Genomic DNA, 26,941 nt, shown 5'->3' with positions numbered 1-26,941 from the left:
GTAGAAGTAGTTCATTAAAATTCCTCTGCGCCTCCCTCGTTTGAGGTCGATGAGTCACACTGGCCCTCTTTGATGACATCATACTGTTGTTGAAGCCTTTCCTCTTCGCCGGCTGGCTGACCTCTGCCTGTGCGACAGAACCCCATCATTACACCCTCACTCTGCCCACATACTGGCAAACTCTTACTTACTGCTTTCCACTGGGAATTTTTCAAGAGGGCCTTGGTCTGCTCATTCCTGTTGCTCTCTCAACATGCTCACACTTTTCTCTTGCCTCCTCTGTATTTCCCACGGAGGTCCACAAGTAGTCGTGACCTTATGGACAATGTGTGTCAGGGATTTTGGAGCCACCTGTAATTTTCTCTTCTGAGTCACTGACACAAGCTGTATTTTTTATTTTTTTCACCATATTTCTGCCGTGTACCTCCTCCCTCTTTGCTGCCTAAATCCAGACTGGAGCCTGTTAAAGGTCTAATGAGATTAGAGTTTATTAGACAGTGAGTCGGCGCTGCTCCCCATTCTCCTCCCACTGTTGACTGCTGACTCTCATTCTGAGGAAACAAAACACTTGTTATTTCATGCAGCAACCTGTGTCTACATCTCCGGATGCGACTATATATTTTTACATACTTATCTGATATTCCTTAAATCAGTTTGTTTCTTGTTGACAAAGGCAGTTTTTCAGTGCCAGATTGTAAATTATATTTTTAAACATATGTAAAAGGAACGTAAAAATGTGGAACCCAGAATCCATAAGTCAATTTCTTATACCGCCAATCCTGTACAAGCTCAAGTGGAGTGGAGGCTATCCCATCATGAATTGGGCAAGAGGAAGGGTACCTGGACAGGATTGTGGTCTGTTGCCCTGCTAACATACATAGACAAACACATTCATCATCACTTTCACATCCGTTTGTAATCCTCATATTCCCTACCGTTCTTACCATGTTTTGGAAAACATACACAGTGTGTGAGAGCAAGTGGTCTGTTATGCAGTGGGATGTTATTGTCTTCCATGTATGGGTTTACATAATCCTGAAAGAGAACTTCAAAAGACCTAATCATGTGATTAAGGTGCAGCCACGGCCTCCTTATTGTAGGGTTATGCTACTCCCCAGACGAAGGGTGTGTGCCTGTCTTTGTCTTTTTTGGGCTTTCAAGGCTTTTTCCACACACATAGAGGGAAGAGACTGTTGTGTTCAGTCTCCCTTTAACCCTGTGTTAACTCCAAACAGAGCTGGATGTTTTGTGTTTGTGTGTGTCACTGTTTCTCGTCTAAACACTGGGCTTGTCTCGTCTCGTCCCACTTGCCAGCTCACGTTCACGCTCTCTCCGCTAAACCTGCTTTAAGTATCACCACGTACATCTATGTTGACTTTCTGTCTGTTCTTTGTTGTTCAGACGTTCAGTGTTGATCACTGAATCACAGGTAAATGTGTAGATTTTAAAGGACAGTAGAGGTCTGTTATATGTATGTATAAATAAATAAATAAATAAGGTCTGTACTTCTGTTGATAATCATGCATGCAGGCAGACTCAGCTGTAGCAGTTGCATAGACATAGTTTTATATTCATGCAGAGTATTAGCCATCTGGCCGTTATTTTCTGCATGGTTTGGACTATATGTGAAATGGTGATTACATTTAACTTTATTGTATAGGTTTTTTAAAATTTTGTTTTAGTTTATTTATTTATTCAATAGGGACAATGCAATTTAACATAGTTTCAGGGTATGAAACTAATGTGTTGCACAAAGAGTTTATAGCTACTGATATTTCTTGACTCCTGTCTCCAGTTGGACTTTTACATGTATAATGTAATTAAAACAGCACAGAACAGACAACACATCACTGATTATATCCTACAATTGGCTAAAAAATATGCAGATGTACAGTCTAAAAAGAGACAACAGCACAAGCTACAAATAGTCAAACAAAGACAATTAATAATAAATACAATTAACTAGAAATGAATATAGCTCTGGTTTGCTTTTATCCAGCACTGAACCTTTGTTTTGTGAACAAAGGTGTGTTAATTGTTGTTATTTACAGTGTTTTTTTCACACAAAATTCTGGGTGGTCCACCAACCAAAAATGCCACATTTGTCCACAACCCCACCCCCATGCCTTCTCCATCCATATCTCATCTCCTGCTGAGTCTGTCAGCATGACAATAGTAAGGGAAGCAGCCGTGACCTTCGTTACCACAGTGCTATCACACCTGTGGGGGCCAACGAAAGCCTTTCTTTACCGCTTGTTTTTCTGTGTGTGGTCCAGTGCACAAGATCCTTGGGGAAGAAATGTTATGGCCGTGTCTCATCAGCTGTTTGTGTTTACAGGCCGTGCTTATACTCGTATAAAAATGCATTTTATACCAGTATATAAATGATTTGTCAGATGGTCTCCTAGTTGGGTGTTATGTATTGACACCAAATTGTTTTGTAAGTGTTTTTATTCTTTTGAGTGTTTTGTCAGGTGTTTGACAACATATGTCCCATTGTGCCCCCCCACCCCTATTCCCAAGGTGCCCCTAATACCTGCCTGGCCTTAACAGAGCAGTTTGACCTCTCACCCTGTGTTGTGATTGGTGGGACAGGACTGGCCATCCACGGGCTGTTTGACTGCTGGCATGTTAAGTGTTCAGTTCCCATCCCTAAGGCAGAATCATGATGTGCTGGGAATTTAGTTTTCAGTTGTTTGACCTCTGACCCAAGAGCTATTACTGGCTCTTGATGCATCTTCAAGCAGCAGTGGCCGCCTCTGGCTCACCTTGCTGCCACGTGAGAGATGTGTGGTCCCAGATCTCCTTCTGAGATGGTTAAAAAAAAAAACAACCAAAAAAACAAATTCTGTCAAATATTTTGAACCTTTTCCTCAGATCTCTGGCCTCTCTACTGTAAGCCATGTGTATTTACTGTTCTGCTGTATGCGGAAAAGTTCGCTGTTATTCTTTCGAGGCCCCGAGGTGCAGTTAATCTGCATTTGTCCCCTGAGTGACATCTTTGTACAAGCTGTGAGAAGGCACTGGCCAATCTGCTTCTGAGTCCAGAGAATGAAGTGTTGCGTACTTTAATTTGAGTGATTTTTTTTTTTTTTTTTTTTTTGGTATATCTGATGTAAAACGGACAGTATGGATGTTGCCGTTTTGGATGTAAACAAAGCAGATCAACTTATATGTTCGGAGAGATTCATTTTATAAAGATTCCTCGTCCTAAAATCTTTTTATGTCAACATTTTTTAGCTTTCCAATCCTGCAAGAGACTGCAACTGACGAATATTTTCATTTTTGTTTATTGATTTATCTGCCAGTCATTTGGTCGATAAAATGCCAGAAAAAAACCCTGAATACCTGAAAGCTCCAGGTGATGTCTGATGTCAAAAATCCATAGCTATTGAGTTTACAGACATAAAAACAAGCAGAAAATACTCTCTACATTTGAGGGGCTGTGTGGAGTAATTGTCATTTCTGTTGGAAGAAATGACAATTGTTCCGTTATGAAAACAGTTGCACACTAATAACTTCTGTTTAGTGATTAATTGATAAATCGTTTGAGCGCTAACGAGATGTTTCATTTGCAACACAGTCTTTTTTTTTTCTTTTTCCAGTGGTTAGACAACAATTAATCTGTGTTTTATTTTGCGAGAACGAGCGACAGAATCTTGAAACAGCTTCTTGAAAGCCTGTGTTCTCAGTTACTGAGTGTGGGGTCTCTCTTGCTGACAGTGTGTGATTAATTATTGAGGTGGACTTGAATAAGAGAGAGCCCTGACAAAGACTTGGGTTTTGTGGTGGTGGTGGGGGGCATTCTGCCATTATATGCTTTCTGCTCACATCCCACCAAAAGCACTGACTACATAACTACATTCACACTTGTATCCAATCATAACTGTTCTGATTAGAGGAAAATGCACTTGAGCACAGCTATTTTACACAAACGCAAAAACCCAGCCGTCTGTGAGTGTGTGGCCTGACAAAGTCGTGACAATGTTTGTTTAAATGAGTCACTGACTGATTTTTCTACATCCATGAGGGCCCATTATTCTGTACACACCCACAAAAACACAGGTGTGTAGCCGCTGCAGAAACGGACCTGTGACAACACTACGGTGAAATGTCAGCACAGGTTTGTACCAATCAGCAGTATTTTATTCTCTGTGGTAGGGAGGTGTGATTTTCACACTGATCATGTCAAGGAGAGGCCCATTAGCTTTCATGAATATGGACGTCCTTATTAGTTTTAGAGGCTCTAGCATCTGTGTCTCCTTCCTCCCCAGAGCGTAATGGTATTACTGTGGGCTGAGTAACCACAGCACCCTGGGGTTTTAGTAATGTGAGTCCTTGCAAGCAGAATTATCTGCTTGTCAAATGTCTTCAGTCTTATGAGCCCTGACCATGTGTCTGCCTCTAATGGTCAATGTGGCCACGAACACTCAACACTGAGATGGCTATGAAGAGCATGGATTCCTCACAAATGCTCATTTTCTTTTATACTCACGGTGCTCACGATACAGTTTGGTCATTTCTGATGCTTAATATATCATCCTGTATAACCTGAAGTGAACTCTTGCAAAGCTGTAATAATGTACCATAATTGTTTTTAAAGACTAATCACACAGAAGACCAAGAAACTAGTGACGGCCCCAAACTGAGACTTCTTCAGATTAGCTCCTTGACACTGTCGCTCCAGTACGTGACGGCTCACTTAGCATTGAGCGGAGATGGAGGAAAGCTAGCAGCTACATGTGACATCTGGGTTGAGTCGAGGGCAGAATGGACAAACAGACTCACACACTTTCTTAAGAAAGTGAAAAATGGCTGGTGCTGTGCTGCTTCTCGAGTCAGAGAACAGATGCAGTGTTTGTGCCCTGGCTCTTTGCCATCACTGTGTCAATATCCTGGCTTTGTTTGTCCACCGTAGAGGCGTACAAATACCAGCCAATGCAAGCAAATGTTCTTCAGTTGCCCACTAGTCTGACATATAACACTGGACAATTGAAAGATAAGCATATGACAAACAGTCAGACATTTAACAAAGATAACCAGTAGGATTTATTTAGGATTCTGCAGCCTACAGCGTTGGTAGTTGTCTAGTTTCTTGTCAAATCTCCCCTCAGTTCACAACACTGTGTAAATCAAAGTCAGCCAGAGCAGAGCAGAGCAGAGCAGGTGGCTCACCCTGAATGACTAAGAGAAACAAAAGGCCACAGACACTGCACGCTTTCACCAGCACAGTGGAGAGTAATGTGCGGAAATACTTAGTATTCAGCTCATATTGACTGCTACTCAATACACAGATACTGTGACATTTGTGAACTAATCCCTCCGTAGCTTAGATACAAGCTAACTTCCTCTGTACAACACTTCTCTTAGTGCTAATCCGGGTTTTTAAATTTAAATACCTGAGAAATAAAAATACCCCAGCTCTTATAATCTCATTGCACACTGAAAAAATGCTTAAATCTTCTACTGAGTGGTGCTTACTTAGCTATTGTCATGGGTAGTGTATGAAAATGTTTTCATTGCAATTGCGGAATACAGCACATCCCCTCCAGCCCGGTGTATTTAAATAGATCTTAAGTATGAACAAAAGAATAAATATCACATTTCTTTGACTGATTTCTTGATCTGGGCTCCCAAACATTTTAAATAAACATTTAAACATCATTTTGAATGTTTATCATCTGATTTCAGTCAGTGGCTCATCAGTTCCTGAACGTCCCAATATGAGTGTTTTTGTGTCACAGAAAACCATGTTGTAGGTTCAGGATGGAAAACAGTGCTTCCTCTCCTTGCCTCATTTTGTTTTCACTCTTCTGATCCCACACTGTTTCTCTGCCCTCTCTCTCTCTCTCTCTCTCTCTCGCTTCCTCGCTCTTTCAGTCTGCTCTGAAATGTGAGCGGGTTCCTGTGAGAGCTATTGTTAAGCCCGGTGTATGAACTGGCACGGCGTTAAAGAGTTCTGTTCTTTCAGTTTTTAGTCAGACAAGCAGACTGGGTGATCCCAGGGCCACCCAGCACCAGCTTCTACCCCTCATCTGAGGCCAGCCAGGTAAAGAAAACCGGCCCGTGAAGAAAAAAGACTACACAAAGAGATGTGCCAGTTCATGTGCAAGTGGTTTCATGTAATTGCATTTTCAGTGTAGAGCCTGCTCATACGCCCAAAAACACACGATAGCTTCATGAAAACCTCATGTGTGAGAGCTTTACTGTGTGTGCATTTGCTCTCCCACAAATCCATACTCCCTTCCTGCTGAAATGACTTTCTGATGACTGGTCTGTAGACATACACAGTGCACCCTCCTCAGAAATGTCTTGATTGTATGCCCATGTGTTTTTGTAGACTCCACCACCACCTTAAGACAGAAATCTCAACGTAGTTCCTGGTTGTGCACATGGCAGCCTTATGGGGCCTGTGCCCCGACTCCAAGAGGGATGGCTTTGATCATAGTCTAGCACCCAGACTCTCATGAGCCCCCTGGCTACAGCTCAAGGTCAGGAACTTGCAGTAAAACTGTAGATTGCTGGGGTCAGTGAGTGGTTACCCCTGAGATGTGTTTTCTAACCGGCACTCAGGGGAGTAGAGGATATCGTTTCTCAGAGTATATAAGTATTAGACGAACTGAGAGATGCTTTCACTGACCTAGGAACATGGAGGAACATGAGGAGGAACAGGAGGATAGTTTCGAGGGCTTTTGAAAACTTCCTGTTCTTCTCACATGTGATCCAAGCCTCCATCTGGCCTCCAGACTGCTCTGAGTGTTTTCGTGCCTGCAGACTAATGTGCTGGACCTCATTTGGTATGTAGAGAGGGAAACAAACAAGCACAGTGAGTTGTCAAAGAGTAAAGCTCTTGGAGAGCTTGAATGGTTTATTGCCTCTTTCCTTTCTTGAAAAACGCAGTCAAGTAGATAAATGATTCTTACCACACTGAGGCTGAGTATCACTTAGATTTTATGCAATCTGAATTCTGCTTGTTTGATTGTGTTTATTGAATTCAGGAGCTGGCTCATTGGAGAGAGACACAACAAAAAAATACACTAGTTGTCAGGCAGGAATTCATCCTGGCTCAGCATTTATTAAAATTGAAATGTCTGTTTTTTGTCAGTGAAATCAATACCTGACAAGTTCAGGTCAATTCATGTATAATATCTCCCACAGTGGCTTGAATACAACCAGATAACAGCTGGTTGACAGTGAATATGACACTTTAGTATGAGCTGATTCTTTGACGTCATAGTTTCGCTTGGAGCTGCAATAAATGTTCTGTAATATCAGAAGGACTTCCTCCTTTGCATGATATAGTTTTTAATGATTAGTTTGCTGTGTACGTGCTTTACAGGTGGATTTACCTTTGGACAAAGGCTTAGCTGTTTCCTCCTGAGTCATGATAAGCTAACCGTCTACTCTACTGGCTGCAGTAGTGTACAGACAAGAGAGTTTGGTATTGATCTCGTTATCAGACTCTGCCTCTTTTTTTTTCGTCCCAAAAAATGTTGGACAATTTCTTTTTAGGTGACAGCCCATTAACCTCACCACCGCCCAGGGCGCCGTCGCTGCACCCTCTCCTAGAATTGACTGACTGAATGACTCTTTCACAAGATTCACCGCAATGTCAAGAGACCCATAAATAGCCAAAAAAGTGCTCCTGTGTGGAGTTTCCATAGAAACCAGAGAATGGAAGTTTTTCCTTTGTCTCATACTGAGAGGGAGACAACAGCTCCAGATGAGTGCGCTGTGTCAGGAGGTTCTGCTGTGACGGGAGCTGCTCGTCTGAAGGTCTCTGCATCAAAACATGACCCGTTAATATATTGTTTTTCATGATGACATTTAGTTTCAATGGGACACTTTAAAAATGAAGGGAGAAGAGAGTGTTCAGCTGTCATTCACCACCTTTATTTTGCCCACCAATGAGACACAGATATTTCTCCGCAGAAATCAAAACCCAAAATGTGCCATAAATACAAAATTCTAATGTCAGTAATAAACCTATTCTCAATACAGATTTATCTGCAACACAAGACGCTTTATAGATGAACACACTGTATATATTAAAAAATACAAATATTAAAAATCCCACACAACCATTGGATAATTTCAACTTGTGCTCAGATTTTTGTGAATGTGATCCAAGTCTCCATCTGGTGAGCTTGGTTAGTTTTGACAGTGGCTTCTAAAAAGGTTGATTTGTAGCTTCTGGCTCTCATAAACTTGATACTACCAACTTTTATCTGCTTCTGTCTGTCTGTGTTGTTCCTGTATTTGTGTGGAGGCGGTAAAAGAAGCTCGCTCTGCAGCGGTCATTAAAAAAGCCATTAGGAATCAATTTAAACTAATGCAGCTCTAATGGAATCAAGATGGCCCATGCCTTCAGAGTTCCTCACGCCCGTCATGTGTCAGTGCCCGTGCTACAAGCGTTGGTGGCAAAATCTTCAGTAAGCGGCAACAAATGTCCCATGACCACCTGGTCAGTGTGGCAGATGCTGCTCCTGCTCTCTCTGGTAGAACGTCTGACATGTCTTGGCCTGGTAATAGATGTGGAAGGGCACACCAGACAGAAAAGCCCCCACCCCGCAGAGATCCTAGAGGTGTCCATATGGGAGTGGAGTCATGTCTGGCACTTACACACAGGGGGTTAAAGTTTCAGTCTGCGGTGGTTCTACACAACCCTTGAGCTGCTGACAGAGCAGAAGTTAGCTGTAACCTTGACGTTTTAACTGTGAAGAGAAGCTGCTGTAAAGAGAAGCTGCTGTAGAAGAGCGGCTTTATCATTTGTTGTGTTGTTTGGTCATCTGACCCATGTACCAGCGCACAAAAATTCACCAGTGTTGAAACCTTACCTTTAACAGCCCCCAAAGGAGGCCCTATTTTTGTCCTTAAATCGTCTTGCAAACATTACTGTGTAAAGGTAAGCTGTTAGCGTAATTATCCTCATTTGACCTAGCCTTACCTCCGCGGCACTACACGCATGCATGGATTGTGTTTTTATGCCTGTCTGCCCACTGGTTGTTGACATTTGGTTGTGCTGTCGAGCAGAACACTTGAGTAATTCAGCTATAATCCAGTGCTGTGGAAGAGAACACTATAACAGCCAAATCCCTTTAGCACACAGGTCTAATTGTATTATCTGCAATACAGGGGTAATTGCACACACCAGCTGATGCTCTGCACATTGGGCCTAATCTCTCTCTCTTTTCTCTGTCTGTTTATCTGTCTGTCTTGCTGGTGTGTTAACAGAATTGGCACTCTCTGCTGCAAGAAAATATCGTGACTATATCGTGAAGTTGAAGTGTCACTCAGGGTGTAAATGTTTGGATACCGATATACACCAAAGCAGCCCAGCGCTGTTAAACACTGGTTGTTTGTTCTCTGTCATTGTAAAGCTGCAGTGGTAAATCAAACTCAAACTGTGGAGTGTGTGGGTCAGGCAAGGAGAGTTTACTTCAGCTGTAGTCAAAAACAAAACTATTAGGTTTGATAACAGCGCTACTTACAGCTATTAACAGCTCAAAGTGTGTGAGGAGGTTGTGAAAGCAGCTGCCTGGTGTAGGCTGGCTCACTAACTGTTGTCTGTTTATCCAGCTGATACGAGATGTCGACGCATTAAATCCCTCAAAACATTCATTTTAATTGCTAATGTACTTTTCTACTCGCCATAATTATCACCGTGTCAACATAAATATTTGAACATAAATATTTGTGTCACCAACTTACTTTCCTGCTATCACTGTTGGTGGTGCACATGCTAGTAGTAAGAGAAAGTTAGGCTGCTGGGTGTTTATTGTTGTGTATTTAAATAATATTGTCAGTATATGGAAAAGAGGAAGTAGTCTTTTTTTTTTTTTTTTTTTTTTTAATTGTGCTGATTGTAATAAATGTGGATTATTATATTTAGGCCCTCAAAGAAGAAAACCACTAGCCTCTTGTGACCCGCAGACTTCTCTTTGGTTACCTAGGGTATAAGTGGGTTGTTGCTGTTGTGGGTAATTATGTACTTTAAATCTTTAAAGGGGCTAGAATTCATTAGATGAAGCCTACAGACTCTCATTAGAGTAGCAACAGTCTGATATAGAAACTCAACAGCAGCTTATGGTGCTGTATAATTACTTCCATAAACTTTCACAGCAGATGTTGAAAACAATTGGAGAGGAGGAGTGAAGAAAAAAAAAAACACTTTCCCGCCCCTCCTTTGACCAGAAAAGTTCTGTCCGATGTTGAAGTCTTTTCTCGTGGCGTCCTGATCCTGGAGGAGATTCATGCAGAGATGTACCTTAATGGAAACTCGCCCTCGCCCTGGGGAGTTTTTACAAGCGATTTAAAGCCAAGGAGGATCTTTGTGTGTGTGTGTGTGTGTGTGTGTGTGTGTGTGTGTGTGTGTGTGTGTGTGTGTGTGTGTGTGTTTGTGTTGCTAGCAGCCTTGAGATGAGACTGTTTTTATAGCATTTATGTGGTAGCAGCTCCGTGGCTCTCCTCCTTGTACTCCAATTAAAAGCACAGTACGCTCTCCTCTCCAGAGGGGATGTTTGGTCAGGACTGATGGTGCTCCTTTATGCAGGTCCACTGCAGACACAACAACACTGTCTCCATGGATGCAAACCGGATATTAACCTGCACGGCACCCAGCCCCAGTTTTACTCTGTTCTGCACACTCGCACCACCTCTTACATCCAGAGGCCCCTGAAGTCAATCTCTCTTGAGTTTCTCTCCCTCTCCCTTTCACTATGTTAAGCCGAGTGAAACATGGAAATGTAACTCTGCTGACGGCCCCTCTTTTATGAGGCCAGGATAGGGAGATCAAAAACCAGCTAAGAAATAGGCAATAGGAGTGTGAGACCAAAACATAACACCCTGTCAGGAGCGAACGCAATCACTTTCTCTATGTGTGAAAGTGATTACATAACAAAGCTGACTTTGGACACTGTGCTGCTACTAAAGGTTTTATTAAGTCTTGGCCTTGTTGTACAGACAAGTGCTTACAGACGTCAACAGTTTCAAGGGCACAAGCATTTCATATTTACCATGTAATTAGATCCCGTTGGTTTTGTGTAGCTTGAACCTGTTCTGTCATTTGAAACAAAAATGGCAGAGCTTCCACTTTCATTTGCATTTCCATCACGAAACTCCCTGCCAGGCCTGGGTGGGCTCAAAAGCCCTGTTTTCCCCTGAAAGGAGGCCCAGTTCCAGTGCAGTGTGCAGGGGCCTGCAATACCCCTCCTCTGCCATCTCTCTCCCCACAGGCTGGACCAGCAGAGCCAGAGACTGATTGGCTCTGTGCTTCAGGCTGTGTGATTCTCTGCAGCAGGGTAATGTCACCCTGGCTCACCATCACAGCTCATTCTGTACTTTTATTCTCCTCTGAGCCTTTAAACGGTTCATTAGCCTTTAACAAGACTGCAGAGCCAGCTCCAAACTCTGCTTTAACCCCTCTGTCTCTGGCTCACTTCCTCACTCTGCCAGGATCTGTCTGACTTCTAGACATTTTCTAATTACTTTCTATGTTCCTGGTCGACTCTGAGGTTTCACTTCCAGAGCTGAGATCCAGTCGGTCGGTGGTGTTTGTGATTCTGATCACTGTGAAGGACGTCTAACAGCAGTGGGATAAATGGCGGGGGGTTGGTTTGGACTGAAGCCTTCCTCATGGACACCCACCCTGAATGGAGAACATTGATGCTTCTCTATCCTGCTACCCCCCACCCCCCTCTGCTCGCTGTCCCTCTCTCCCTGGATTGTCATTCCCTGAATGGGCCTTTCAGGGCTCTAGCCTAGCGGGCTGAGATACAAAACCTTCCTCTGCAGCATAAAGGGAAAGGGCGCTGGGCCCTCTGAAGGCGTTAGTCAGCTAGTCAAAATCATCCAGGCTCATCACAGTTAAACTGTGAACACGCAGCACACAGACCTTTTCACTACAAGGACACAGACGGAGAGTTTACTGTCTCTGTAGAAGCAGTAAACTCACAGATTGCTGTTTACTTTTTGTTTGCTGTGTAAAAAAACAAAAAACATACATAAAACATTTAATTTCCCACAAGGCCTTGTTTCTCGTTGATTCAGGAGTGACAAGACAGCCTTTTGTGAAATGTGATAGCTCTTATATGGACTGGTGACAAACTTGTCACAGTGCCTCTATGAACTGTAGCTTGAATATTTTCCATTCAGCGCTTCTCTCGTACCTTTCTGAAAAATGTGCTTTCAATTGCTGATTAATTTTGCATGAATCCTACAGCTTTGAACTAAGCCTGTGTCCCAATTCCACACCATATACCAAAACTAACTTCACAAAGAGAAAGCAAAATCTTTTTCAAAAGTTGTAGCACTCGAGTTTTTGAGATTGAAATATAACCCATATATCATTTATTTTATTATTTTTATTCATTCATTCTTTTTTTGTTTTGTTTCGGGGAGATGTTCTTGGAGCTGTCTCACCACCGCTCTGTTCTAGTTTTTAAAAGCAGTGAGCAACTCCTTCATTTCTGTTTTACAAGAAAAGTTACCATACAGACCAGTTACACTTAACCCTCTGAAGTCTGCGATGATACGGCGTAGAAATATGGTTCAATGTTGTTAGAATCTGTAGACTGTCCACTTTCCCTTACATCTTCCTGTGAAATCTTACGTGACTCATACCCTCTAAAATTTGGTTCATGTAGAGTGACAAACAACACTACAAACACACTAGATTTAGTATAACTAGTATGTTGCACAGAATTAAATACCACATTTATACTTATCATCTCTCTTTCTCAACCCTCTCCCCATCTTGCGTTCACTCTGTCTTCAGGGTATACCCCAGCTCCCCTGTGCCAAGGCGCTCTACAACTACGATGGCAAGGAACCGGGAGACCTTAAGTTCAGCAAGGGCGACATCATCATTCTGCGCCGGCAAGTGGACGAGAACTGGTACCACGGGGAGATGGGTGGAGTCCACGGCTTCTTCCCCACCAACTTTGTCCAGGTCATCAAGCCGCTGCCACAACCGCCACCTCAGTGCAAGGCGCTCTATGACTTTGAGCTGAAAGACAAGGAGGCGGACAAGGACTGTCTGCCCTTCTCCAAGGTGAGACGGTGTGACACAGTGACTGCCACGGTTCTGCCACGAGGTCGCTGCAGTAAAACAACAAAAAAAAAAAAAAACCTCTCATCACTCTGACACTCTGTCTGCCACGTGTTCATTTTCTCAAGTTATATGTGTGCGAGCGTTGTTAACTGAGCCCCCCCTGAGAAGTGGGGTAGATTTTGAGCCAGACTGCTTTATGAACAACTGTAACTAGACCGGAGAGAATGACTGCCACATAAAACAAGGCACGGCCTGACTACAGTAGCTGAGGTGTTGTGTCTGCCCTGCTGTTTGGGTCACACTGTGATGTCTTTGTATTCTGTCATCACTTGTTTAAATGCCACATGAGCAAAAACAGCACAAGCTTACTAAGTAGTTTTCTGAACAGAATGCCATCCCTTAGACCCCGGTGTTTTCACTCTCGGGCATGTTCCCTGTAATAAAACATTGGCCCTACCTCATTATTTCTGCTCCGTGTTTGTTCCTCAAGCATGAGAAACACTCTCAGCTAGCATCATCCTTAATTAGGCTCTTCCTCACGCAATGCCGCCCTCTGTCTTGAATTTTCAGGACGATATCCTGACTGTGATCCGCAGAGTGGATGAAAATTGGGCAGAGGGAATGCTGGGAGACAAAATTGGAATTTTTCCCATCTCATACGTCGAGGTAAGAAAACGAACCAGATGAACCTTTCATGTCAAAATTTCCCCGGTCATTATTTAAAGCGAATGCCTAATGAAGATCAGAAAAACGCTAAGATCCTTTTGAACGTCTTCCTCTTTCCTTCCACGTCTTACAAAATGTGTGCGATACTTTTCTGCCTTTTTGAAAATGCTTGTATGTTTCATAGAACCACTAAACATGTCTTTGAAGATTTAGACAGTCACAGTCTCTGAGCACCACAGGTCTTCCTTTTAAAAGCTGGAGGAATAATCCAGACAGAATGAAGTAAATCTTTGCCCTTTAAAGATCATTTCATTTTTTTTCATTTGGAAACTGTCAATGTCAGTGTGCGTTCCATTGTTAGCTGAAAAAATATGTCAAAAAATCTTCTTGGCACAAGAATAATGTTGAGGTTAGTCAGTGGGAGAGCAATTCTTATTTTTTTCCTCAAAGCTTTGACAGTTTTCTTTATTCCTTTCATGTATTCTACTCTATTATAATCATATTTATACACTGAGTGATGGGTTTTGCAGAAACATTATGCAGAATATTTCTCAGTTTCTTGATTGTTTTGCTTTTGTGTAGCAGGAGCCACAGTAACAGAACAGAACATTTAGTTATCCTGGGACTAGATGGTATGCAGTCATGTTCAGCATGAACGCAGTACCGTCGGAAACACGTCGAGCAACTCAAAATGTTTCTTTTGGTCTGACACGTCACTTGTGTTTGCACAGTAATCTGCAATTCCAGCTAAAGATGGTCTTAAATTTAATGAAGTTAAGATTACCCACCTGGTATTTTGTTCTTAATCCTGCACGTCTGCCTTAATGTGCCGACATGTCAGTGATGAACCTGCACAGCTCTCTCCTGGATTGGAGTGAAATGCTTAGCTTTTATGTCCTAAGTAGAGGGAGCTGCTCGGGGCAACGTGTGACAGCGAGTGAGAGCGCCCTGTGATTAACTGAAGCCTTTTTAGTTTTTTACCTTTGATTTCCACCCTGCAGTCACACGGTGCGCTGCCTGAGAGGGTCACAAAGCCTGCAGCTTCAGAGCTAGTGTAGAACCGTCAACTCCATCAGGCTAATATGTCCAGGGTAAACAGTGTGAATACATTTAAAAAGAAAAAAATGTTTTTATTAGTTTTAAATCTTGAAAATAAAATGTTGGCAACAGGAGATCCTGTCTTCTTTTTGTGGCTGCATCCAACATCCATCATGATACTGGAATTGAATCTACAAGAGTTTGATGTAACGTTCAGACGCAGAATGAACTTCAAATAGGCAGCAACACTATTTCATTTTTAGTGTCTCGTGGTTTTTTGATTGTTTATTGTAGCAGCTTGGTTTTTTCTTACTGTTGCATATTGTTTTTATTATCTTTAGTAGTTAGTTAGGCAACTGTTCTTATGATGATGAGAGGAATCTGTTGCTTAATGCCGTCTCTCAGGAATATTCAATATAGTTTATTGCAGGCTGTTGTTTAGCTGCTGCTGTTGTTTTTCAGGCCTGTTGGTTGGTCTTTGAAATGCATGTTGAGGCTAATCAGAGTTTTACTGTGGTTTTGCGTCTTAACTTTACAGCTAAAAGAAACCTAAAGGTAGTGGTCAGCAGCTTCTTGTGCGTACTATGAAATACAGTCCACTGAGGGTAAATACCTGTTAGACCACTCTGCCACTCACCATCTCTACTGATGAAACAAAGATTGAGGTCGTCCATGACAGTCAGCTCTGTTACAGAGAGTCACAGCGCTCATGATCATTTTAATGCTCCTCTCTTCCTCACTTCTTTATCTGTTGTTTCCTCCTCACTACTCTCCTCATCGCCCCCCTGCCTCTCTTCCCCTCTCATAGTTCAACTCCGCAGCTCGTCAGCTTATAGAGTTAGACAAGCCGTCGGACTCCAGCGGAGACTCTGGTGAGGGGGCCTCCTCCGGGCCCCAGAGCAACGGCGCCCAGCGGGCAGGGGAGAAGAAGAACAGCAAGAAGCGACATTCCTTCACCTCTCTCACCATGTCCCACAAACCCATGCTAGCTCCTCCCCCTCAGCGTCACTCCATGGAAATAAGCGGGCCGGTCCTCATCAGCTCCAGCAACCCCACAGCAGCCGCCCGGATCGGAGAGATCAGTGGGGGGCTTTCCTGCAGCGCACCTTCACAGGTAAGGCACTCGCACAGGAAAGGGAGCGAGAGCGAAGGAGAGCGCCTGCCGCATTGCAGGTTGTGCTCAGTGAGGTGATTGAAAACAGAAAACTCATTTGTGGAAGCATGCAGTATGATAAATAAGTTATATTTAGCCGTGTATAACACGTCATTCCTGTCCTGATGTTTTTGTTTTTCACGGTTTACAGCAGAGACGTGGCTCTAAAACACAAACCTGAGAAATGTGCAGCACTCACAACACTGTTATGCCCTCACTGTGTTGCTTATTGACACTTAACTGTTCACTGGGATGAGATTGATCGTGACATTCTTTAATCCAGTGAGCTGGATAAGTTGACTCCTAATCAGCTGACTCAGCAGTATCCTCTTCAGTGGTGTTTAATTGCATAACTGAAAAAAAACAGACAATACACAGCCAACTGGAAAACAGGGTCCAGCCTCCAGCTCCTTTTGTTTTCACAAGATGTTTGCTGCTTTTCAAAGGCTCCACTCTCCTTCTGTCAACAATTAGGCTGACGTCCCTTTTCCCTCCCATCATACCAAACAGAGCATTGCTCCATCCAAGCGTTTGAAATCATGGATGCGTGACTCCACTCGTCCGCAAAAACGACTCCAGCTTAGTCCTCAAGGTTTCCGCACCAGTCCCAACATGGCAGAAAATCACAGCTGCTTTGCAGTTGCCAGCTGCTGGAGGTCGGTTTTGACCTGGTGTTAGACATTCAGAACAACACGTATACAGATTCACAAGACGAGCGTCCTGCCGTTTATCCTCGTCTGAGAGTCTCTACGACTTCAAGTAGAATGTGCAGCTGACAATAACAGGAAAGCGGTGCATGAAGTTTAATCAAATAGGCGTTTCCCTTTTATTTGTCGACTTAGAACGATTAAACAGTGATGAATTCAGCTGAGTGTTACCAGAAGTTTGAGAACAAGAATAAAGTCTTAATAGGTAAAGGTGATGTGTGCCAGGAATGCAAAACGATCTTGGCATGTTCACGCAGTGGCTGGCTTTCTTCTTTGTTATCTAAACAGTATAAAGACGGCTTTTAAAGGCTGGTGGTTTGCCAATATTTTGAGACGGATTTTTCTGTATGTATAGTGACATCTGCATTGTTTTCCCACTTCCAGGGCCTGGCAGCTTGTAGAGCTTGTCTGTAGTACGTCCCGGGGAGCTCTGTTTTTCTATAATTGTCTGCCCATTTTTTTTCTTCTTGAATGTACTTTCTGTGTTGTCTGCAGAGTTTCTGAAATGCTATGTTCCAGAACACCTTATTAAGCAGCTCAATCATTAATCATTCATCAACAGCGTTTGTGCTTTTTTGTGAGAGGGAGTCGAGGAGAGTGCTTGTCTACAGTGAAGTGGATCTTCAGGATCTTCTTTCTTTTCTTTTTTTCTTTATAAACCAAGTAGTTATGATTTATGTATCATCAAAGACATCTATTCATGCAGAAGGAGTAATCATGTTTTTTAATGACTCCAGACTCTGCCTTTTCCCACTAATCATTATCATGATACTTTTAGAATTAAAGAAACCTGTATTTGTGCCTGTAACCCGATCCTCCCTGGTGACAACAGGGCTAACAATAACTTTGATTTACAGATCTCTGTTTAATAAAAACACAAAAGAAAGTATCTCCAGGCACCGTATGCACAGCCTCTCTTGGCTCCCCACCCCCCACCCCCCAACGTCTACTGATTTTCTCTCCTTCCAATATCCAGACAACAAAGGTGAGCCCCACTGCCTGCGGGGGCTGGGTAGTAGTCTGCTTCGGAAATAAGCACAGCGACCATTTACCAATGTACTAAATAAGATGAGGAGAGATTGTTAAACATGTACCTGAGTGTAATTCATAATAATGTAAACATATACACAAATGTTCCAGGCAGCCATCTTGTGCCACCATCGAACACACTTGTTACGTGTTGCCTTTCCCCGACACACCCAGTGTGCAACAGATAAGCAGGCGGTGAAGAATGAATGTGACGTTGTGATAGGTTCACCCTTAAGAGGCGCTCCCTGTCTGGAGCAGTCATGCATGGAGAGACGCCGCAGGCTACAGGGAGATATTGTGTGTGTGTGTGTGTGTGTGTGTGTGTGTGTGTCCAACAGTATGGCCTTGTTACCTAAACACCGGCACGACTCACGTGGATGACCGGTTGGGGAACCTTCCTCTCTGTGTATGCCCAATGAAATGTCCTGCTGAGCGGTTGCCAGGTTTCTGTTTGGCGAATCAGATCGTCGGGCTACCGTCTGGTTACGGCCACATGAGTCTGCTCAGTGAGAGTCGTCCTCACACGGTTATGACAATGCGAAATTGTGGCTTCATCTCTGAAATACTGTGGGACATCAGACTTCCCAGATGATGAATGACACCTGTATGTCCTTTGCTTCCGTCCTGAAGTCTAATTAATCAATAAGACTGATCACAATCATGTGGTGTTGACTAGAGCACATTTCTATTCTCCATGTGTGATTGGAGCTTGTCCACTACATCGGCTTCAGCGTAGTTTATTTCATGGTCGTTTTTCCCTTTTGTTAACAGGTACATATTTGCACAACTGGATTAATCGTCACCCCGCCCCCTAGTAGTCCGGTTACTACAGCAACTGTCTTCACGTTTCCCTCAGAGACGAGCTACACATCCATCCCTGTGGTAGGTGCAAGCCACTAAAAGTCTTATAAATTTTGCCAGTACTAGAACAACAACAAAACAGTTCAACAAGGTTGGACTAATGGATTCTAGGTTAGTGTGTTGCTTAATCTTTGATACTAAACCATCTAAAAACCAACCTAAAAGTTTGTGGCTGAGGTCAAAGAAAGTTTTATTAGTTTTTATTTTTATTGACTTTTTGTTTTCAATTTCAGTTTAGTTTTTAATTAAAGCAGGTTTGCTAGATTAGTTCTTATTAGTTTCGGTATTAGTTTTAGTTTATTTGTTGGGAGAGATTGAAAAAGGTCACAAAAAGTATTGTGTAATAAAAATCCACCTGGCCACAACAACAACAGAACATGACGTGTAGATATGTAGATAAATGTGTAAACAGTCGACATGAGATGCAGCCTGAAGTGCAAAAGGTCGAGTCAATCTGAGAGAAAAAACCCAACAAACATTTAGTTTGAACCAACTCAAAATAAACTCATCAACCAACTGAACTGCCCAGCACTAGTCATAGGTGCTGCAGCTCTATTATGACACATCATTACAGTTAATTAACAATAAAATACGTGTTGTACCCGACATCGTTAATACAGTGAATGTCTCGGACACTTGAAGTGAACACGTGCTGGTCGTTCTCTGACGGCTGCTGAGACACTGCTCCGTCTGGAACAGATGAAAAACCGGCAGATAGATTTCATATCCACCCAAAATACAGAGACGAAAACTAAAGACATTTTAGTTTATTTTAATTAGTTTTGCAAACACACAACACAGTTTCACTTGTTTTTATTTGTATTCCAGTAAACAAAAATGTAATTTTGTTGGTTTTAGTGAACAATAATAACATTATTTTGCCAAGACAGTTCACAAACGTGTGTATGTTCATGTATTATTGTCATCTGGTCCATTTCATACACTTTAAAAACTTAAAAATCAAACACAATGCATGAGAGAAACGGGTTGAACGTGATTTCATACAATGTTTTGAAACTATACAAAATAAAATGATCTGTAAACACGGGCTCAAATGAACCAACACACAGTGATGTCAACGTTTCCCTTGGGAGTCGAGATGAGAGCTCCTGCCTCACGGCGCTTCTCATCAGCTGCCAACAAGCGACATAGTTACTTCAGGCTGCTCAGATGTGAAACTGTGTGAATCTGGATTCAGTGTCAAATAAGATGCTGTAGCTTTTTTTTATTCAAAATGTGCTTTACGTAAAGATAATGACACAGAGGAGTCTTTGAACCGGCGTTTGATTCCTTTACCTGCGTCTGACACGTTTCAGCTGAGCCAAAACAGGTACAACTAAAAATGTCAAGAAATCCCTGCAGCCCACACAAAACAGCACGTACACTTCCTGTCTGTGTGTGTGTGTGTGTGTGTGTGTGTGTGTGTGTGTGTGTGTGTGTGTGTGTGTGTGTGTGTGTGTGCTCTGGCATGTGGAGTTTCAGAATGAGCAGGAATGTGTACACAAAAGGTTGAGCTCTCCGCTTCACTTGGGAACCCTACATGATGTTTTTGTACAGATGATTTCTCTAGCCCGCAGGCAACCTAATTATCTCAGCTCAAGCGTCAGCAGTGAACCGAAACGCACATCGACACTCGTACATGCACGTAGGCCCGTACACATACCACAGGGCTGTCTGACTGCCACTCTCCTCCCCCATTGTGTCATGGAAGCTATTACTCCGCTGCTCAGTGCTGGCAATGTTGAGCTTGGGTCGACTCATCTTGTTCTTAGTTTGTAGGACTTGTCTCTGCCGTCGTTCCAACACGCTGGATGATCATTGGGAGTTTTTAGTTTTTCACAGTTTCATAAAAGAAAAATAAGAAAAAAAAGTACGTAGCGTCGCTTTCATGTGCTTTATGTTGACGTAGCAGGTTGGTGACTTCATTTTAATCCTGTGATCTAGAAGCGTAGAAAGAAAAACACGGCGCGATCATCAGCCTGTCGTCAAACTCTCGAGGCTCTTCAGACGTTACAGACGTTCAACAAGGGAAAACAAGATGAAGCCACTCAGAGTTTGTTTGAGGGTTGCTGTGAAGTGTGTCTACAGACATGTTTTTCATTTCATATGGTCCCAATTAAATGCTGCAATGGATTTAACATCTAGCTATGTGGTCTCCTAGCAACAAACAAACAAGCAGAATGGGAGATTCTCAGCTGGAAGGGGGGAAGTCGTGGACAAGAGTATTGTTTCTGCCAAACAGACTCTCCCATAGTGTTGGCAATCCGGGGGGAATAACCCAGATGACAGATGATCTCTCCGTCTCTTCCTTTCTTTGTTGCTCATAAACAAACTGGTTTCTCTGCTCATGTGATGTGTGCCTGGTGTTCATCTCTCTGCTTCACGCCGAGAGGAAATAACCGATGAGCCGTTGTGAAATTGTACTGAAATGTTGACCCTGTCTAACTACTAATATTATTTTCTACTTGTCTTGTACAGGATGCTCTCCCGCCACCCCCACCTCCTCCCCCACAATCCTCTGCCGGCGGAGCAGCGTATTCATTGGCTGCCGGACAGAGACCCTCCCCCAGCATAAGTGACCAAAGTGGGAGACAAAGACCCACAGTGTGAGTTATAAAAACAGTCCCACACAAAAATATGCAGTCTTCTTAGATGTGCAGCGAAATGTCAGAAGCGGTTTGCGCACCAGTGGCCCAGGGCCATAATGCACATACTCACTGCAGAGAGGGAGAGGGGGGGGAGGGGCCTCGCCTGTCTGTGACCTCCACCCCCCTCAGCTGTCGGTGTGAGGCTGCAGAGCGTGAGCTTCGCACAGGTGAAGGGGTCAGAACCTGTGGGTGACAGTCTCCTGGGTCCCATTGGAGATCCTCCCTGTCACCCCTGACTCTTGACCCCCTCACCTTTACCCTCATTACTCCCCCAAGACACCACACACCTGATAAGAATTAGATGCACCCGTGCCTGCTCTCTTGCCGTCATCTGCGCCTGCCTGTGCGTGCATGTCGGACTCCGAGGCATTGATGTTCACTTCCCCTGACAACACTGAGATCTCACTGAAAACATCCCAGCTGGGACTCCTATCTCCTCGGCTGCCATTCCAGGCCTGCTCTCGCTCTGCTGTAGAGAGATGACCCGCAAATTGTTTTGTCCTCCAGTGCTGATTTTCTCTGGGTCAGAGGACACAGTCTGTGCTGGAGGGTCTCAGAGGAGATGATGACATATGCGCAGCTAGACAGCAGGATAAATCCAGAACAAATGGCACGCTGTTCAAAATGTTAAACCCTTTTTTATTTCCAAATGGGAGAAAATGAACCACACTGGGTTGCTGGGTGTGTTTGATAAATGCCTCATGTTTTGTGTACTGTTTGTTCTGGTTATAGCTATGTGGCGATGTTCCCTTACACTCCCCGGAAGGAGGACGAGCTGGAGCTGAGGAAGGGAGAGATGTTCCTGGTGCTGGAGCGCTGTCAGGACGGCTGGTTCAAGGGCACCTCCATGCACACTGGCAAGATTGGAGTCTTCCCAGGGAACTACATGAGTCCAGTCAGCAGGTCAGTCATTAATTCACTCTGCACAGTCAGTCACACGTACACATGCCTGGTTTGTCTGTGATCCGTCATCGTGGGTTAATAATTCCACCAGTTTGTTTTTCAGAGATAACCTCTTTAAAACGAACTGTATGTTATAACATTCTTATTAATGAAGCCTGTCCTGCTTGTTTACTTTGATTTCATACACACAGTGTCAGCTGATGAAGCTGTTTCACCACAGACACATTCCAACACAATTCCCATAAACCACCAGTTTTCATTGCCATCTGTATTTCCTTGTTGGAACATATAAAGTATTTTTGGCTTTCAGAATCCGTCAACAGCTGGTTACAACCAGCATTTAGAAGTCATCATGGTTTTTATAATGATGTAAAATAATCCCCTGTTGAATACTTTCCAAGTTTTGCTCATTATGTTGGATTTAAAACCTCAGTGTAAATCTTGTGAACCCTGGAATCAAATAACAGTCAAATTAGTCCCATATTGATTTAATTAAAAATGTAACTCGGAACAATAAGATGGTTCAACGTTTTAAACATGAAAACATAAAGAATAATCTCTGGTCATGTGAAGGTTTCATGTGATCATCTTCACCTTCTCTCCCCTCAGGACGGCGTCGGGCAGCACTCAGCCCAAAGTTCCCATGAGTCTGTGCACTCAGGCCGGCAGAGGGGTCACCATCGTCAGCCCCTCCTCTGCTCCTCTCGGGGCCATTGTTCCAGGGCCCGACTTCAACAAACCCCTGACTGTGTGCTCCACGGCTGTAGCTGCCAACTCCCAACCTGTCGCTGTTGTAACAGCGGCTCAGACGGCCACGGGCCAGCAGCCAAAAGTCCCGCTGCACGTCAGCTCCCAGATGACTGTGAATCAGGCTCGCAACGCGGCCAGGACAGGTAAACCCGCCGGGATTGAAACACTTACTGGATGTTGCTTCATCACACGTCATTTTTTTAAATGTCTCGTGTTGTTTTATGTTGTTGTTGTACAGCTGCATGTCACAGTCAGGACCGGCCCACAGCAGCAGTGACGCCCATCCAGTCCGCGACACCTGTAGCCTACCTTCCGCACCTCGCCGTGTGCCCGCAGCCCTCCTCCAGCCCGGCCCAAGGTTGTACCCGGGCCGGGGTGGCAATGGGCTGCGCCGCTGCTTCTCTGACCCCACCCAATGTCAGTGCCGCCTCCTTGGAGGGAGATGCTTTGAGACCTGTGCCTGTCCTCACCGTGCCCGTCGGCCCCGGGAACAGCTCCGCTCTTAATCCCGTGTCGAACAACGCGGCTCTTTCCTGCAGACTGGACAAGGACGTCAAGGTTGGACACGTCTTATAATGATCAGAACTTCTGTAACCACATTAATTCAATGATTCTGTTGCCATGCTTCATCATGGTGAGACATCCGTCTTAAATCCTTGCAGGTGATTGAAATCGTAGTGTTCAGGAATGTTAATGACATTGAGAGCTTTCATTAGTCATAGCAACAGTGAGGTTATTGTTATGGACAGAGTTTGTTTCTCTTTCTCTCTGTTATTTGTTCTGTTTTCATCGAACCTGCAGTTTAAAACCTGCATGTGGATCTTGAGAATGACTCGTGTCTCCAACATAAAAAACTGTGTTTATGCTGCAGAGAGAAAAGAAAAGCCTCCTGAAGCTGTTGTCCTCCAATAAGAAGAAGTCTCGTCCCTCACCCCCCTCCTCTCCGACCCTTGAGGCGGAACAGACTGCAGCTGGAGAGGCGCTACACGGCGCCGTGGGGCACGACTCCTCCCCTCCCTCCGGCTCCGTCGGCTGCCTGGAGTCTGAACCTGCTGCTGCTGCTGCCGCCGTCGCTTCTGCCTCTTCATCCTCCTCATCCTCTTCGGTCCCAGAGTCTTCCCACCGGAAGAGCAGCCCCCTGGACGGATGTGCTCCTATCGCTCCTCCTCCTCGCCAGCCGTGCTCCTCTCTTTTATCTCAACAGCATGATGCTCGGCCCATCATATGTGAGAGGTACGCTCATGTGAACCTGCAGGTTCTTACTATTGTTTGCGATCGTCCCGTCCGTTGTTGGTCACACCATGTTGCAGGTGTCATGACTTCTCAGCTGTCATTGTTCCAGTGTGTATCAGTCACTGACGGTGCCTCTGCCTGTCCTCCCCAGGTACAGGGTGGTGGTTTCATATCCTCCCCAGAGCGAGGCCGAGCTGGAACTGAAGGAGGGCGACATTGTGTTTGTTCACAGGAAGAGGGAAGACGGCTGGTTCAAAGGCACGCTGCAGAGGAACGGCAGGACCGGACTGTTCCCCGGCAGCTTTGTAGACAGCATCTAATAAACACACCGCCGCCGCCGCCATGCCCTGCTGCTCGCCACGCCACAGTTCATCACTGTTCAAACCAAACAAGGACAGCACTCACAGCGCGGCCGGGACAGGACGATTAGACTGACGCTTGAACTGCGGCGCTGGTAACACGAGCGAGAGCGACAGAGAAGAACAGGAAGTGTTGTCAGTGAAAGCACAGTGGACAGAGTTAGAGGAAAGCACACGACTCATGAACTTTTCCCTTTTGTGTTGGTTATTTATATCTTTGTTAACAAATCAGCTGTTAAATGTGTGCCTTGTACTGTTCCTCACTTTATTGTACATACGGACACAAAGATGATTAGTCCTAAAACAACCCATATGAACTATTGATATAGATATGTTACGCATTTTAACTTATTTCATAGATTGGCCTTTTTGTAGTGCAACTCATGAGGGGCTGGAGCTGGCACATGCCTTATGCCACATTTTACCACATCAGTGATTCTTCTCTCCATTACACTACTGATAAAGGCCGTTAGCTTTGTTTCGCACTGTCAGCAGACAGGAGAAGGTACGTCAGACACGGCTGAGCAGGCGTCGTCATCACTCGCGCTGCAGCAGGAGAAAAGGATTCTTCCCCAGCTCCACAGCCGTTACCTCAACCCCCGAGGATCGTGGGAGAGATCTGCCGTATTGCACATGTGGGCACACGAGCTACAATGCACAGCCATGTGAACATTGCACATCTGAAAATATTTCTCTGGGCCAATCAGAGGGCCTCCAGCTTTTCTCCTGGTCCGGCTGAGGACAGTTACCTGCAGTGATCAAGTATTTGCATGTGATTAGTGAAGCCTCCTGCGGCAGACAGGGTGAAGATAGATGTGTTGCAGGACGTGAAAAACACACACACACACACACACACACACACACACACACACACACACACACACACACACACACACTCCAAACAGACTGCAGTCAGACTTTATTTACTTTCTACCTTCTTTGTATTCACTGACCAGAGTAGCTGCTCTCCTCACCCCCGTCTCCAAACCCAGACGTAGCTCTCCATCACGGGAGCGACATCACATTTCAGTAACGGTGCACAACAGATTCTTTTCAGTGTACGTATTTATGTCGGTCACAGTTTCAGACACCTGCTGCTCGTAGAGAGTCTCTCTTATAACCAACCAGGACACGCAGTAAGGCACGCAGACACCCTTCAGCAGGCTCTCAGTTGTTGGACACTATAACTCATTCCTAATGTGACTTGTGGCAATAAAAACACAGCTAGCTAAAGCACAGAATGTTTGCCTAGAGTAACATATCATAGCTTCACTCCACAGGGAGAGGTGTGTAGTGTCATTCTGTTGAACCTGGAAAAGGTAGAGTTTTTATTGAAATCAATCACTTTGACCCCCTTGATTTTTTTTTTAATTTTATTTTTCTTAAATGTCGTTTTGTGGTTGCGCTTTTCGTTGTTGTACATTTCGTCTTTACAAAGTCTTTAATGTTCAGTGTTGTATTGACTTGAATTACTGTAAGATTTCTTTGTGATTGGAGGGTTTGGTGCTCGTTAAACAGAAAGAATGGTCAGTTTTAGAATTAATAACTTTTTATCAAAGAACATGTCACAACGTAATTCCTCTTTTGCTTTTATTCAGTGTCATTAATGACTGACCTCTGACTGACCTGAAGTCCTATCAGGGGGCATTGAACACTTGAGAGTTGAGGCAATCACTGAATTGTGCCAAATCTGGCTCTGAGAATGAATTTACCCAGTTTTTCTTTTTTTTTCTTTTAGTCTTTTGTTGTAAACTGAGGGGACCACTGTGTAACTGACTGCTGGAATATGTTGTAGTTTGTTTGTAATTTGGAAAAGGATGGTACGAATCACTGTTAGGGCCTTTTGTTTTTTTGTATTTCTGAATTGGTACTTGCGTAGAATGAACCTGATGTATTGTTGTCTTGGCGATCACCACACCAACCTCAGGCTCTACGCTAAAACCGCTCCTCTGAGTGTCTTCTCATTTCACTGGTAAGCCTTTAATTTACGCGTCAGACTTACTTCAACACACACACACACACACTCATTTCCGCACCTTTGTGCACATAACATTTCTAATCAGACTGACTTTATCGTCCATGTTTTTCATGCATAGGCTGCACAGTTTCAGACTCATGGAACATGAAGCATTTCTCACAACTTAGTAAACTATATTTTCATTTATTGGAACATAAGGCGACTTAAGTTTGCTTGATTCAACTTAACAGATTTTCCTCATGCCAAGATGACTTACTTGATATTTTTTTTTTTTTGGTCTGTAGTTAGTCTGTTGTATGTCTGAAAATGGTGAAACTGAAATCAACCTATTGGCACAAGTCTATCATGTGAAAAACATTCTGAAGTACTTTAGGGAATAGCACATTTTGTAAAAATCTCTATAACAATAAACGCTAATGGTTTCCATAACTTCTTCGGGCTGAGTCGTTGTTTCATCACGATACTGCAGAGCTGCCTTTCCCCTCTTGTTTTCTCCACTGACCTTGTGTTGTGTCGGCCTCTCGCAGCCGCCGCCAAACTGTCTAATCAGGAGAGGAATCAAAGA

At 43.9% G+C, this 26,941-nt stretch overlaps 1 protein-coding gene across 2 annotated transcripts in view; it reads left to right on the top strand.

Annotated features, from left to right (window-relative positions):
* Positions 1 to 26,805, top strand: part of sh3rf1 (SH3 domain containing ring finger 1) — a 31,819-nt gene extending 5,014 nt beyond the window's left edge. Inside the window, exons 3-12 of one of the 2 annotated variants that reach the window (XM_023413305.2) lie at positions 12,776 to 13,051; positions 13,622 to 13,717; positions 15,564 to 15,869; positions 18,416 to 18,526; positions 20,984 to 21,111; positions 21,886 to 22,056; positions 22,666 to 22,949; positions 23,045 to 23,364; positions 23,678 to 24,039; positions 24,191 to 26,805. In XM_023413305.2, coding sequence (XP_023269073.1) covers positions 12,776 to 13,051; positions 13,622 to 13,717; positions 15,564 to 15,869; positions 18,416 to 18,526; positions 20,984 to 21,111; positions 21,886 to 22,056; positions 22,666 to 22,949; positions 23,045 to 23,364; positions 23,678 to 24,039; positions 24,191 to 24,359 — 2,223 coding nt within the window. In that variant the 3' untranslated portion in view covers positions 24,360 to 26,805. The remainder of the gene's footprint in view (positions 1 to 12,775; positions 13,052 to 13,621; positions 13,718 to 15,563; positions 15,870 to 18,415; positions 18,527 to 20,983; positions 21,112 to 21,885; positions 22,057 to 22,665; positions 22,950 to 23,044; positions 23,365 to 23,677; positions 24,040 to 24,190) is intronic. The other variant, XM_023413306.2, reaches the window with a different exon arrangement.
* The last annotated feature ends 136 nt before the right edge of the window (positions 26,806 to 26,941 follow it).

The sequence above is a fragment of the Seriola lalandi genome, unplaced genomic scaffold, assembly GCF_002814215.2.
Source record: "Seriola lalandi dorsalis isolate HSWRI2012SDOR001 ecotype SW California unplaced genomic scaffold, Sedor1 jcf7180002054511, whole genome shotgun sequence".
NCBI lineage: Eukaryota > Metazoa > Chordata > Actinopteri > Carangiformes > Carangidae > Seriola > Seriola lalandi.
Note: the sequence above shows the minus strand (reverse complement) of the source record. Positions and strands in the feature narration are given on the sequence as shown.